This window comes from Mus caroli, unplaced genomic scaffold (assembly GCF_978045245.1).
Source record: "Mus caroli unplaced genomic scaffold, Mus_caroli_1 scaffold_4, whole genome shotgun sequence".
Lineage (NCBI taxonomy): Eukaryota > Metazoa > Chordata > Mammalia > Rodentia > Muridae > Mus > Mus caroli.
This window is the reverse complement of record NW_028227259.1, coordinates 127,166,795-127,181,998: the sequence shown is the minus strand read 5'-3', so window position 1 is coordinate 127,181,998 and position 15,204 is coordinate 127,166,795. Positions and strand designations below refer to the sequence as shown.

The 15,204-nt window shown below is 49.6% G+C and overlaps 1 protein-coding gene across 5 annotated transcripts in view; it reads left to right on the top strand.

The window, feature by feature from the left end:
* The window catches only part of Kdm2b (lysine demethylase 2B), a 118,560-nt gene that overhangs the window by 31,763 nt on the left and 71,593 nt on the right, over positions 1 to 15,204 (top strand). For 4 of the 5 annotated variants that reach the window (XM_029477473.2, XM_021162211.3, XM_021162212.3 and 1 more), the window contains 2 exons: positions 9,020 to 9,113; positions 10,350 to 10,503. In XM_029477473.2, coding sequence (XP_029333333.1) covers positions 9,020 to 9,113; positions 10,350 to 10,503 — 248 coding nt within the window. Of the gene's footprint in view, positions 1 to 6,178; positions 6,333 to 9,019; positions 9,114 to 10,349; positions 10,504 to 15,204 lie in introns of those variants that run through there. The other variant, XM_085837137.1, reaches the window with a different exon arrangement.

Below are 15,204 nucleotides of genomic sequence, written 5' to 3'. Positions count from 1 at the left end.
CCCCACCATGTACTTCTGTTCCCCTGAGAGCAGAGCAGGATACATTCCTGTAGGCTTATATTCTGCAAATGCTCCTGCTGGATTGGAGGTGTGAGTGAGGAGGCTGCTGCCTGGCCTACATCCCAACAGAGGAGAAAAGAGGTGATCACACCTGGGCATATATTTAGGGAGTTAAATAGATCGTGCTGGGTGATATAAATTCATACTAAAGTCTGCCTTGCCTTTCTGAGTGCTTCCACACAGTCTACTTTATGCAAAGATTCCTTTAAACATGCCCTCTGCACACTTAGCGACTCTCCAATTACCAAAACAATGGGGGCATAAATACACGACTTTTGAGGCCCACGTGTCTCAGATGTATCCCTGAGATTGTGTGTCGAACGCATTTCCAAACTCCATCAGTGGCCATGGGAACTTCTTATAGGATTTGAACCTTGCTAGGAAGGACGCTGTCACCTTGGAGATAGTCCATTTGTTTGACTGAAAAGAAAGGCCGATTTCAAATGTTCATAAGCAAGGTGGAAAAAAAAAATGCCACCATGATGGAGTCCTCTGGGAATAGGGAACGGTCCTGTGGAATTTAATTAAAATGACATTGTTTCTGAAAAGCACTGTGCTTCCTTGCTGGAGGCGCCTGCAGAACAGACAGCTGATGGCCCTCCTGAATAGAAGGAGGGTTTGTGGAGTGGAGGGGGACATGTGACAGACACTGAGCCCCCTTTCTCCCCACCCCGCCTCTGGGATTTATACAGCTCCATTGTGGTCAAAGGTTTAGGAATTTTAATAGGTTTCAGTTGAGAGTATGGAGGCAGGGGAAGGCGAATGGGATTCAGGTCCCTGAGTCTGAGGACTTGTAGGGAGTTAAAGGGTTTTTTGTTTTTTGTTCTTTTGGGTTTTTTTTTGTTGTTGTTGTTGTTGTTTTTTGTTTTTTGTTTTGTTTTTGGTGCAATCAGTTAAGATAGTTATCACATCTCAGTGGTTAAAGTGGTTAAAGCCAAGACCTCATTCTCATGGTGTATATATTGTGGAAATGATACAATGTATTAAGTGTCTCAATGGAACATAATGAGGTAGGGTCTAAAAGAGAGGTAGAAAAGGAAGGGATGCAGGGATGCTTGGTGAATACTGATACTGCCCTGCATTTCTGCTGATCCATCATCCCCCTGCCCCCCCCCCTCCAAGAGATGCTTGGATTGTGTAGAATTCTCCATATTGGAAAAGCCCACCCTGGCAGTGACAGTAGCAGAGTATCCCTGACCTGGTTGTGTATTGTTGCATAGCCTTACCCTTAACTTGAACATTCTAAAAACAACAACAACAAAATGAACAGAGGCAGGTGTGGTGGCTCCCACCTGCTGTCCCACCGACACTTGAGGGGTAACAAGAGGACCACTGTGCGTCCAAGTCTGAAACGACCACTTCACACCCACCCCCTACCTCCCCAAAGCTTAAGTCCCCCAAAGATGGTGTCAATTTCTGCAGATCTGGACTCTAAAAGCTGCAGGATGGTTTTTGCTCAAGGGCTCTTGGGAGCTTCGGTCTAGGCTGCGTTCATCCTAAGGGCAGAGCCTGGCTTAAGGGTCCACTTCTGAAATTGAGCATCCATGGGGCTGTGGGCAGGAAGCCAGCGAAGGTGGCAGTGCTCACCGTGTGGCCCTCCCCACAAGGCTATTTGAATGGTCCCAGAGTGAGTGCTGCCAGGAAGATCTGAGAGGAAGTAATGCTCTGCTCCTGTGACCTAATTTTGAAAGTCATATCCTATTGACTTCTCTTCATTCATTCATTAATTAGTCCAGCTAGCAGCACTCTAAGGGACAGAGATGTGCACTTCCTTTTCTGTTTCCTTTTGGAGGGGGTGGTGGTCTCTTTTGAGACAAGATTTCACATAGCCTAGGCTGACCTCGAGTTTACTGTATAGCCAAGGATGACCTTAACTTCCAATTCCCCTGCTTCAACATCTGGGGGTACAGGCATGTGACCCCATGTCTTGTTTTTTTTTTTTTTTTTTTTTGGTTTTTCGAGACAGGGTTTCCCTGTGTAGCCCTGGCTGTCCTGGAACTCACTTTGTAGACCAGGCTGGCCTCGAACTCAGAAATCCGCCTGCCTCTGCCTCCCGAGTGCTGGGATTAAAGGCGTGTGCCACCACGCCCATGTCTTGTTTTTAAGTTAAAATTTTAATTAAAAATTTTACCAATATGTATGTATGTATATATACAATATACATATATATACATGTGTATATACACACACATATATGTATATATACACATACATACATGTAGGCAAAACATACATATATACACACACTCATATATGTATGTACAAGCATGTATGTATGTAAATGCATAGAGTGTGTGAGTGTGTGTGTGTGTATGTGTGTGTGTGTACATCCTATGTGGCCCTGCAGAGGCCAAGAGCTAGTAGTATCTGGTCTCCAGGAACTGAATTACAATTGTCAGCTACCATGTGTGCAGGAAGCCAAGCCTGGGTCTTCTAAAAGAGCAGCAAGTGCTCTTTACCATTGAGCCATCTCTCCAGCACTCCCCAGTCCTGTTTTTATGTGATGCTTGCTAGACAGACACTCTACCAACAGGGAAGCTACATTCCAAGCTTCCCTCCCTTTGGTCTCTGTGGTGCAGAGATGAAATTCCAGGGCCCATGCTTGCTCCAGAGGAGTGCTCTCCCACTGAGCTGTAGCCTAAGCTCTTAGCTTTACCTCCTGAAGAGGGGAGCTTGAGAGAACTTGTGGGGGCCAAGCTTCCACAATCCCCCAGGTCTGGGCATGTGGTGTACCTTTCTTACTAAGGATTGGGCATGGTAATGCATTGCAGAAAGGGATTAGGGCGTGTCCTCCCTACTCCTGCTAGAGCAGTAGGGACTTTGGGCAGTGAGTGCTGCTAGCCTAATGATAGGCTATGGGGCTCACAGTCAAGGAGCTCAGAATCCCAGCAAAAAAAAAAAAAAAAAAAAGGAGGGGGTGGCTCAAAGCAAGCATATGTTTGCAGCTCAGATGATTGTAATGGAGTCCCCCTACCCCCGAGGTTTGACTGTATGTTTTCACTCTACTGAGAAGAAAATGGGGGCAGGGGGAGATATTGGGTGGAACACAGGACAACACTGCCACTGAACACACTCAAGCATCCTCCTCTTGGGGAGACTTGGCTTGCCCTGCATGGAGCCTCTGTCTGCCCCAGGCTGTCTCTCTCCTGTCCTGTGGGAAGACTGGAGTGAGTACCCAGTGGGTGATGGGTGACGTGTGGGGTATGGTCCTGAGGTAGGATAAAAAGTCTGCATGCCTGGCCTTTTGGGGTCTGGTGGTCTCTGCTTTCCCGCTGGGCCGCCTTTACATTTGTTACAGCCACACCTACCTCTTTCTCAGTGATCACCTGTGTCTGTCTGACTAGGTAGGGAAACGGACAGCTGTGGCCTCCAGGCTGGACTCCAGACCTCGAGAGCCTTGGCTCTTTGCTTAACATCTCTGCCAGTTTGTCCTGTTCTGTAGGGTCACTACTCAGGTGTTCTGTTGGACACCGGCATATATATACGTCAGAGACACACCACTGACAGGTGTGCTAGCTTTTTACAAATAAAGAGACTGGCTTCATAGTAGGTCAGTGAAGGCAATATAGATCCTGAGCAGGGAGCTTGAACTGAGACACTGCCCTTTAAAACTTCTGTTTCATTATTTTAAACAAAGTCTCATGTAACCCAGCCTGGCTTTGAACTCATCCTCCTGACTCTCTCTTTTTAAGTGTTGGGATTTTAGGCACATGTCTCCACCCCCAGTGAAAGGGTTCTCTTAGGATTTTTTTCATAGTTAAAATAGACCAAAAAAAAAAAAAATAGATAGGTGAGCCAGGCATAGTGGTATACACACACCTTTAATCCCAGCAGTTGGGAGGCAGAGGCAGGCAGATTCTGTCAGTTTGAGGCCAGCTTCATCTACAGAGTGAATTTCAGGACAGCCAAGGTTACATAGTGAGAGCCTGTCTTCCCCTCACCCTCAAAAGCCCCCCAAATATAACACACATGTAAAAGTAACTAAAAAAAAATTGCTAGCCTAGTTGCCCAGGCATGCACATGAAGAATTTGGTTGGAGCTATGAAGTGACAAGTTAGAGTTCACTAGAGATGCCACGTTCCTAAAAGAGACAATCTACCCAAGGTCCCAACCTGATGAGAATTTAAGATTGGTGTTGATGCTTTCTCTCCACAAATGAATCATCTACGGTCCTTCCATTAAGGATCAGGTATATATTTGTCCTCTATAAAGTATTCCTCTCATTTGAGCTTCCCGGTCCAGTTGTCAGGGTGGCCTCAATCTGCCAGCTTTATTTCCAAATTGGTTTCTAAGTGTGACAAAAATACTTGCTCAAGGACTCCTCCCCAGTGACCGGTGCTCATACCCAAGATAGGGAGAGTTCTTTGGAGTCGTTAATTTTACCGTTCAACCGATAAAACGTACACCTGCTTTAAAAAAAAAAAATCCAATCAGGTAAAGTCTAAGCTTATAGACAGAATGCTATAAGGTTCAGAGGGAATGCCTGGGTCACTGAGCACCTGGAAATGTGTTCAGTGTTTGCATAGAGTGGGGGTGATGGGTCCGAAGGGTGACATAGGGATGATACTGTCTTACTGGATTGTGAATGTATCCGTTTATAGATTACACTTTAGTTAGACCTAACTACGTCACTGGCTTTTCTGCAGTGTACAGTGTTTGACCAAAGAATGGAATTTGGCTTCTGTCTCTTCAGAGCCAGGCAAACCTCTGCCTCCTTGTGGCTTTGGAGGAAGGCTGTAGGGCCAGAGTTGGAAGGAGATTCTCTCTGGACACCCCCAGGGTAGGACTTTTGAGTTGAGTTAAACTCTTCTTTTTGCCTAAAGGCAGTGAGTGGTTGAGCTTTGGGTGTAGCTTGGAATTTTGGTGTTAAAGTTCGGGCCAGGTAGATCTGGGAGGGACTGGGAGAGTCACAGACCGGCCATGATGACTACTGGCCACTTGTAAGTTAATATCAAGGTAAGGGGCTTACTTACCCTGAACTCCTCGACAGTTGGCTTACTCATCTGAAATGGTGGGACTTCAGCTCACAGTGTTGTGAAGTTTGGCTTGAACAATGTATTTTGTAATTTTGTAGAAAAGGCTACTGAGGGGCAGGTCGGGGAAGAGTGTCTGGAATGCCCTAGTTAAACTTCAGGTTACCTCCTGTTACTCAATTACCCCGAGAGAGGAAAGAAATTGCCTAAGATCACAGAGCTCTCTCAGGACTAAAACCTCACCTTTCCCCATCACGTACTCTCCAGGCATCTTAGCTCTGGCCCTCCCTCCATCTATGCCTAAGGATGGATATTTAAGGCAGGTGGCTTTATATTAGGTCACCACCTGGGTAGCAAGGTGGGAAAACCCGGACCCAGTAGTCCTCAGTCTACTGCCGGGGAGTGCGGGAGTGGGCTAGGGATCCGGTGTGTAGCCCGGAGCTCTTCTCTGTCGCCGCCGGCCTCTCCACCTCCCTGGCGGCCTCCGCGCCGCACGGCTGTTCAGTTTCAGCGTGGGGATGTGCACAGGCTGCGCCTGTCTCCCCGAGGAAGGAAGGCGGCGCGAGAGGGCCCCAGCGTCCTGGGCTGGAGCCTGGCAGCACGGTGGAGGGGGGTCGGCTGCCGTCGCCTCACGGGTCTGGGCGCGCGTCGAGCCTCTGCGGAAGGGGACGCCAGGGAGCCGCTCCTCTGCCACCGAGGGTAACCTCCTTTGTGGCGCGTGGGGCGGGTGTGGGTAGCCTCCTGCCCGCGGGATGCTCGGCCAGCGTCGCTGAGCTGTTCTTTGTGTCTCCCCGGGCGGGTTGGAAGTGTGGGGCGTGTACGTTCGCGCCCGCGTGGCGCCTCCAGCCCGCCACCCGTCGCCAGCTTTCCTGGGCTCTCTCCATCAGACCTTTGCTCAAAGGGATATCAATTGGGCCACCTGGGGGAGAGTTTCTGGAAGTTGGAGAGAGAAGGGCAAGGTGGGGCCGCCCCACCTCTCCAGACCCCAGGCCTCGCCCCAAAGTTGGTGTGGCAGGTGCAGCGCCCCCCTTATGCCTCTTGTCTCCCGCCATCCCCGGCCTCCAACCGTTGAAAGGACTGAGCTCCTGCGCTACAGATTTTCCGCAATTTCAGCTGCGAACTTGCGGGGTGCACAGAAGCCACCTAGCGTGGGGGGTGGGGTGGGGGTGTCGCGTGCCTGGCTGTCCAGCCTTGCCGTTGCGGAAGCCTGGCTAGCTGGCGGGCTGGCTGTGGCACCAAGCCGAGAGAGCGGAGGTACCCATGTGACTGCGGTGTGCTTGGGAGGAGGAAGCTGTAGAGGTCAGTGCAAAGGCGGCACGCCAGAGCGAGCAGGAGCGAGGAGGGAGCCCCAAGTCAGCGCGGGTGGGAGCCTTAGGGTGGCAAAAGCTAGGATTGTTTTTGGACTGCAGGGGACAGTACAAAGCCACCTCTGTCACCGCCACTTTCACTTACTAAGGGCGTGGGAGGTGGGAGGAGTGGAACTGACACCGAAAGGAAGGTCCCAACCGGAAGGTCCCACGTTAGGGGAGGCTGGCTGGTCTGGAAGTAGTGTTGTAGCACACAGCGGGCCCCTGACTGAGGGCAGATCAGACGCAGGCTACACTCGGAGAACTTTCCCTGCGCACAGAGCCAGAGGAACCCAGTTTCCCTTGTGAGGGGTTGGATCAGAGGGCTGAAAGATGGGCTAGTGGGAGTGACCGGTTTGGCTAAGCAGTCCCAGGGCTCCTAGAACTGGACACCCCCAACCCTGGTCTGTCCTTCCTGCTGCAGGTACCCCCTCCAGAGCATCCAGCTGCAGGCTGAAGGAAGCACGTTCTCTTGGCTCCACCCCACAGACTTAAATTGTTTTCTCTAGTCTGTGTTCTGCTGAGGCCTGGAGGGGGTGGAAACTGAGGTTAGATTAAAAAAGAAAAAAAAATAAATAAAAAACGAGAGGAAGAGCTGGTTTTAGGGAAATGAGGACTAATATTTTGAAGTGGAGCTTAGAGGAAAGAGGCCAGTGTGGTCCATGAGGGTGGGGGTAGGGTAGGACTTCAGGACCCCCCATTCTTTAGAGGGAAGATTTCTCCGGATCTTAAGTCAGGGGACCTGTTTGCATTGCCTTGGGGAGGGGGAATTGCGGGCCGTCAGGGTGTAGAGCCCCAGTCAGGACTTAAGCATCCCTAGTGCCAGCTTCGTGACAGTCCTGGGCTGTCAACTACACCCCTCCGATGGGGTTGCTAGGCAGCGGGGCTCTGATGTACGGGGAGGCCTTCTGATTTGCCAGCCTCCTGCAGACACATGGTTAAGGCTCTTTCCAGCCTATCCGGAGGAGGGACACGGGGCACGCTGCCTGCATATTGCCAAGCCCCGGGTCCACCTGAACGAGAGGTGCAAAAGGCAACCAGAAGGAGGGGGTTCTCAGAGCCCTCCAACCTTCAAGCCATTGCAGCCCCACGCCCCCCATTTCTCTCCACTCGGGCTTGCTGCTGGCTCCTCCCTGCAGGTCCCCGCCCCATTCCATCTCTCTTCCCCAAACCACAGAAGAGCAAAGTGCAGCGTGGGGAAAAGAGGTCAGTGGGGTAAACGTGTGCGAGGGCCTCTGGAGGTGCCAAGATGAGCAGGAGGGAGGGGAGGTTGCTTCTTCGTGTCCCTTGGAGTCCTTGGGGGGTAGGGATCAGTGGTAGGGGGGCTAACACTATTTCATGCCATGCCCGGATTTGGAAACCAGCGAGGTGCCCTCCTCTTACTCAGGTTTTGCGCACCTCCTCGGGCCGGTAGCACGTTGGGGGTTGGAAGAGAAGACTGCTGTGTACCTGCAGGAAAGGCTGGGCTGTCTACCTTCTTCGGAGCTTGTGAGGGAGGGCTGCCACTGTGGGATTCCTTCTCTTGAACGCATTAACCTGTGATCCAGCTTCTATCATCAGAGTTCTTCACTCCTCTTGAATCCCAGGACCTTCTTTTAATCCCTTCACTTAAAAAAAAAAGAAGAAGAAGCAGAAGAAGCAGAAGAAGCAGAAGAAGCAGAAGCAGAAGCAGAAGCAGAAGCAGAAGCAGAAGCAGAAGAAGAAGAAGAAGAAGAAGAAGAAGAAGAAGAAGAAGAAGAAGAAAGATAAAACAGCTCCGTCAGGATAAAAATTGTATATCATTCCCACATAAAAAGTGTGCAACCCAGTGTTTTCCAGTGTGTTCGAAGACCGGCGAAACCACATTTCAGTTTTAGGATCTCTTCATTCTGCTAGACTGAAACCCCATACCCATTAGTGTCATTCTTACCCTGCCCCAGTCCAGTCTTAGCCCAGCTCCAGCCCAGCCAGCCCCTGGCCACCACTAATTTGTTTGTGGACTTCCTCTTTGGATTTCCTTACCTGGGACATTTCAAATATGCAGAATCACCCTGGGTGGAATCTCTAGCCTCATTGCTTACTTCGCAAGCCATAACTTAATCGGTGCAGCCCACCAACTGCACAGGGCTCAGGGGTCTTAGGCATTCTTACCCATTTCTCTCAGTACCGTGCCTTCTTCTCAGCCGGACTACTGGTTGAATGAATGAGAGGAATGGGGACTGGTAATTGGCAAACTTACACAGGTGGTTTACTACTGAATTCCAGGGGGCCCAGCTGCTACAAAGGGGGCTGGCAGCTAGGGAGAACCGAAGCTATCAGAGCCACAGAGCCCCAAAAGGAAGCCTCGGAGGTGGGTGGGGGGGTGGGGCAAGGGTCGAAACTGATAGTGGTCTGTGGGTTGCCATTTCTCTTGGGAACCTGCAAGCTGAGGTGCTGTCTGTGAGTGTCTGTGGTGGGTGACCCGTGCTTGAGATTTGTCACCTGATCCTGGGGGCATCCCCCAGGAGGGAAACTCCACTTCGATAGAGGAGGAAATTCCCCATCTGCCACCTTCATAAAAGGCTGTCGCGTCAGGTGACTCTGCAGTGGGAGGTCTCTCGCCTCCTGTGGTTTGGGCTTGACTTGTGTTTTCTGCTCCCCACTCCTGCTCCTGCACCTCAGGTACTGTCTGATGAGCGTGAAGGGCTGTTTCACTGACTTCCACATTGACTTTGGAGGCACCTCCGTGTGGTACCATGTGTTCCGTGGTGGCAAGGTGAGTGCGCAGAGTGTCTCTGCCTTGATATTCCCTTCCTTTACCTCTTCTCCCCCTTGCTCAGTAACTTAGGGCCACTTTATCCCCTGGGACCACCTCCTGCCTCTCTGTCAACTCACAGAGGGGAGGGTGACCTAGTGATTACCTCATTGCTCTGCTTTCAACTCCCAGGTAGCTCCAGCTTAAAGTTTCTCAGCTTTCAGTCAGCTTTGCCACCAGGACTTTCTTTTCTTTTCTTTTTTTTTTAAAATGTATATGAGTACACTGTAGCTGTATAGATGGTTGTGAGCCTCCATGTGGTTGTTGGGAATTGAATTTTTAGGACCTCTGTTCACTCTAGTCAACCCCGCTCACTCTGGTCAACTCCGCTCGCTCAGTCCCCACTCACTCCAGCCCAAAGATTTATTTATTATTTATTATACTGTAGCTATCTTCAGATGCACCAGAGGAGGACGTCCAACCTCATTATGGGTGGTTGCGAGCCACCATGTGGTTGCTGTGGTTGCTGGGAATTGAACTCAGGACCTTCTGAAGAACAGTTGGTGCACTTACCCGCTGAGCCATCTCGAAAACCCCTTCCACCAAGTCTTTTAACTTCAAAGAAAGTGGAGGTGGACCCCACCTGCCTCTAAGCAAGACATTTTACACTGGGGTTAGATAGACCATTGTCACTCTGAAAAGGAAGTCGTAGGGTGTATAGTCGGTCCCCGTGCTGTGTTTGCTTTGGTGTGTGATGTCCCTGCACGGATGAAGGTGCTTCTTGAGGATGCCCACGTGTGCCCGGCTCATCTGGGTCTTCATGTATGCACCTTTGTTCGAAACGACTGGGTTGAGGAGAGATTCCGGGAGGAAGTCAACCCACTTGATTCCAGATGCTTTCCCCTCCTCCAGAGTGAGCACAGGCTGAATTTATTTACTCGGCCAGTTTATCTTCTACTCCTTTCCCCAACCTCCCATACAAGCCTGTGGCACGGGAGAAAAAAATGTTACACCCGTATGGGAAGCATTCCTGCCTTGGTATTTCACCCAGAACCGCGATACCCCAAAGGTAGCCAGAACACCCCCCCTCCCATCTCTCTGCTTTGAGCCCTGCTTGCTTGGGGAGCCCAGACAGACTAGACAGACAGACTTGCTACTCTCCATGTCCTTCTCCAAGTAGGTGGGACTCTTTTGGGTTTGTTCCGAGCTTGGAAGAAATTAGAGACTCGTGCCTGACTGCCTCCTTTCCCTCCCAAGATCTTTTGGCTGATCCCTCCAACCCTGCACAACTTGGCTTTGTATGAGGAGTGGGTACTGTCTGGCAAACAGAGCGACATCTTTCTGGGAGACCGAGTGGAACGCTGCCAAAGAATTGAGCTGAAGCAAGGCTACACCTTTTTCATCCCTTCTGGTAGGTTCCTGGATGGTTGGCTTGGGGGGGCGGGGAGGGGTGGTTGGCCAATCATTGGTTCCCCCTGGCACTTGGAAGCAGCCTCCTGCAGTTCTGTGGTCTCAGCCAGGGTTGGGGGCCAAGTGAGGATTTCTGTGAGCCTTGGGCTTAGATGAACCGTTGGTGTGCCCTGAGGGGGAGCAAGTGTCAAGCTCCAGAGAAAGCGTATAACCTGAGTAGCCATACCTGTGAAGAAGCCCCTGGTCCTTCCTCTGGAGACATTTGGATGTCTTCCTTGGGTCTTCCTCTAGAGTAGCAGTTCTCAACCTGAGGGTTGTGACCCCTTTGAGGGGGGTCAGACAATACTTCACAAAGGTCTCATATTAGAAACCCTGCATATCAGATATTTGTATTATAACGCATAACAGTAGCAAAATTGTAGTTATGAAATAGCAATAAAATAATTTTATGGTTGAGGCTGACCACAACATGAGGAATCCTATTAAAGGGTCACAGCATTCAGAAGGTTGAGTGAGAATCACTGCTCTGGAGGTTTGTGTGGGAAGATGATCTGGTCCTTAGGTACTTACTGTGTGCCGCGCTCACAGACTTGGATGGAAGCTTAGAGATAGACAGAGAGGGCTGTTAGCTATAGACTGAGCTACTAACAGAGGTGGCCAGTGATGTGGGGAGCAGGGAGTTCCATGTTAGGCTGCATTAAAGAAAGCATTCTACACAATGAGGGAGGTAATAGTCTGTACCAATTGACATACACACATACACAGTGAGACATAGAGACATACACACATCACACATGAGATACACACAGACACACAGATACAGTGAGACAGAGACACACACAGTGGGATACAGCCAGTGATACACAGCGACACATACAGTGAGACACAGACACACAGACACACACACACACACAGGTCAAGTCCACATGTTGTGTCCCTCTTAGTAATTAGACTTCTGGAAGATATGTCAACCAGAAGACAGACTAGCACAAAACTGTTGAATGAAAGGAGTTTGAAGATTTTTGCGTTCAAGGCCAGCCTGGTCTACAAAGTGAGTTCCAGAACAGCCAGGGCTACACAGAGAAACCTTGACTCGAAAAACCAAAAAAGGGCTGGAGAGATGGCTCAGTGGTTAAGAGCACTGACTTCTCTTCCGAAGATCCTGAGTTCAAATCCCAACAACTACATGGTGGCTCACAACCATCCATAATGGGATCTGATGCCCTCTTCTGGAGTGTCTGAAGACAGCTACAGTGTACTTACATATAATAAATAAATAAATCTTTAAAAAAAATAAAAAATAAAAATAAAAAAATAAAGAAAGGAGTTTGAAGGAGAATTGTGGGAGTTGTCACTGGTCAGGTAAAGGAATTGGTTCTAATTTGCCTTGTGGGTACCAAAACCAATCTCTAGATGAGGCATAAGAACTAGTTCAAGCCAGTTGTTGGTAGTACAGGCCTTTAATCCCAGCTCTGAGGGAGGCAGAGGCAGGCAGATCTTTGGAGTTCAAGACCATCCTGGTGTACAGAGCAAGTTCCAGGACAGCTGGGGCTACAAAGAGAAACCCTTTTTTGGAAAAACAAAACAAACAAAAAAGACATAGTGCAATGCAATACTATGTAAAGGGTTGCTATATCATTTAGGTAGAGTAAAGAAAAAGGATCTTTGTACAGTCATTACAGAAACATCCCCCCCCACATACACACAGACATTTATGACTTGTGGTTGGTTGAATGTATAGACGCGGTATCCTGTTGGATGGGCTGATAGAAATATACTTCAAAGAAAGAGGGATACTTCAAGCCTTAATAGTCACACATCTGAAAATCAACCTACATTTCTCTCTCTTTTTTAATATGTTGCTGCCAGGCAACATTAAAAGATAGGAATTTTATTTTATTTCTGTATGTGTTTTTATGCAACTGTTAGGAGGTTGAGTATGGAGGCCACAGGATAGCTTGTGGGAATTGGTTCTCTGCTTCCACCAGGTGGGTCCCTAGGGATCAAACCCAGGTCATCGTCTTTGGGGGCAGGTACCTGTGGAGCCATCTTGCGGACCCCAAGATTTAAATTTTGTCCCAGAGAACCTAGGTGTGAATACGCTAGGCATGGTCTGAGGTAGCCTAGGTTGCCTTTGATTTCACTGTGTAGCTGAGCAAGGTCTCAAAACTCCTGCTCTTCTCGCCTCTACTTCCAAAGTGCTGGGATGACAGGCATGTGGCGTCATAGCTAGCTTGAGACAGAGATTTGATATATAGCCCAGGGTGGGCTAGAACTCATGATATCCACCACCACCCCCCCATTTTAAATGTTTGGACCAGAGACATACATCATAATGACCAGCCTCCCCAGTGAGTTTGTCTTTCTCTGTGTATGTTCGTGTGTGTGTGTGTGTGTGTGTGTGTGTGTGTGTGTGTGATTGTGTGTGATTGTGTGTGATCGTGTGTCTCTGCCTGTCTGCCTGTCTACCTGCCTTTACTGAGAAATGATTCCAGGGTTTCATCCCCTGGGTAAGTGCTCTACCAAATAAACTATGACACTTCAAACACAGCCTCGCAACTTTGGACATGTGTTCTGCTGCCTTCAGCCCCAAGTGTCCTGCTTCTGTCCCATTCTTTGAGAGCTCGTTGGATGCTAGCGGGTTGGAGTAGTTCCGTGTGCACCACCGTTTCTTGTGTGTCTGAGTACAGAGGAGCCATGCACAGGAGTTGGAGGCTGGTTTCTTTCCAGTCCCCATCCCTTGACAGGCCAGGAAAGCTCCAAGGAAGAGGGAGATCATTGAAGATGGTCCAGGCTGGCTCCAAGCTGGTTATAGTGGAGGATGACTTTGAACCCCTGATCTTCCTACCCTCACCTCCCAAGTTCTGTGATAAAAGCACTTCAGCAAACATTCTTAGAGCCACACTGGTCTGGGACAATGAGGGATGGGCTAAGGGAATATAGAACACACTTCCTCCCTCTTGGTAGTGTTTCCGTCCAGGTGGCAATTATGGTGTTTAGTCCCCTATGGGGACCTTGTGAGGTATGCCTGAGAGTGGCAATGCCTGAGGATTTTGGAGCCAAGAGACTTGTGCTGCTCTTAATGTCTTCCCTACCCTTGTCTTGGAATAAGAGCCATCATGTGGGAACCACTTTCTCCTAAGCCAAGAGGCGGCTACTCTGGGCTGCCAAGTGTTATCTGTGCCAAGAAACAATTTTGCTGGGTGTGGTGACACACATCTTTAATCTCAGCACTTAGAGGCAGAATCAGATGGAGCTCTGTGGGTTCAAAGCCATGCCAGTCTACATAGATGTTATAGGCAAGCCAGTGTTATCCAGTGTGACTCCCGTCTTTAAAAAAAATAAATAAATAGAAATGAGAGACATGAACTACCTGGTGAGGCTAGCAAGTCAGTAAGGTGAATCTGAGCTCTTGACAGTATAACGTGATTGGGCCTTTGGTGGTCCACCCACTATAAAATGGGTATAGAACAGGGTAGCATGTGAAGTGAGTGAAATTCAGAGGGTGCCGGAGGCACGGGAAATTTGGCAATTATTGCCGAGCTTTGGCGCTTTGGGACCAGGTAATATTGGGGCCTGGCTTGTGTATCTATCTCCATATGCTGTGAGGAGGCGAGTAATTCAGAGACTCAGGTAACATCTCCCATTTTGTAACGTGAGGTAGAACAAGCTTACCGCACCCTTGGGTCCAATGCAGCTTATAGTTGGCCAGTCAGCAGCCCCAGCGGCCAGGGGGTGGGGGGCAGGGCGCTCATGGAATTCGTGAGGTCATCTCTACAGCAACTGCAGAAAGGAAAGCAGATGTGCCAAGGGGCTTGTGGTCTGCATTCTGAGCACTGGAGTTGTGGATGAGACTCCATGTGACTCTGTTGTTCCTGGACCCCTCGGGTCCCAGAAATCACCCAGCCGGTGGGGTTTGTGGGTCACTATGTTCCGTCCATGTCCACATCCGTCCCTGGTTGCTTGGCCTGAATATAAGCCGCTTATTGCCTTTCTATTGCTGATGGCAGATGCTGGCCTCTCCTGCCCCGTTATAACCCGGGACAGCAGTTCCAGGCTTCCCAGAATATTTGTTCTGAATGAGCCATCCTCAGGAGAATGGGGAGAGATGGGGTTTTGAAAGCAGGGTTTCCCTTCCTGTGTTTTCCTAAGGGCATCATTGAGGCTGGGAAACAAAGGTAAGCGGGGCTGGAGAGGAACTCAGCAGCCATTTAAATCCAAGGCCGTCTGCCTGATCCACCTGTGATACCCCAGAAGGGGATGGAAGGTTGGTAGAAGCGTCCCTTGAACAGCCGGTATACAGATCCCCTGCCTGCTCAGAGTGGCATCTGTCTTCTGTTTACACTCTGTTCACACACCAAGGTGATGGACGTAAGTCTGGTGAGCCACCATGTCTGCCTGCAGGAGAGTCTGGCTTAATCTACCTATTAAGGTGGACGCTGTCCTTCTCCAAACAGATGTCAATGGTGACTGCTTGTAACCATTGAGTTCTTGCTTACCAGGTTCCCCGAGAGGAAGGTAAGAGTCTTCAAGTGGGCACACATAGCCAGAACAGGGATGTTTTCCTAGGGGGGGAGTCTGGAACCAAGTTCCCTAAGCTCAGGCTTGGGTAGAGGGAAGGGTGGTGTCTTAGTTAGGGTGTTAAGGCAGCTCTTATAAGGACAATATTTAATCTGGGCTGGCTTACAGGTTCAGAGGTCCC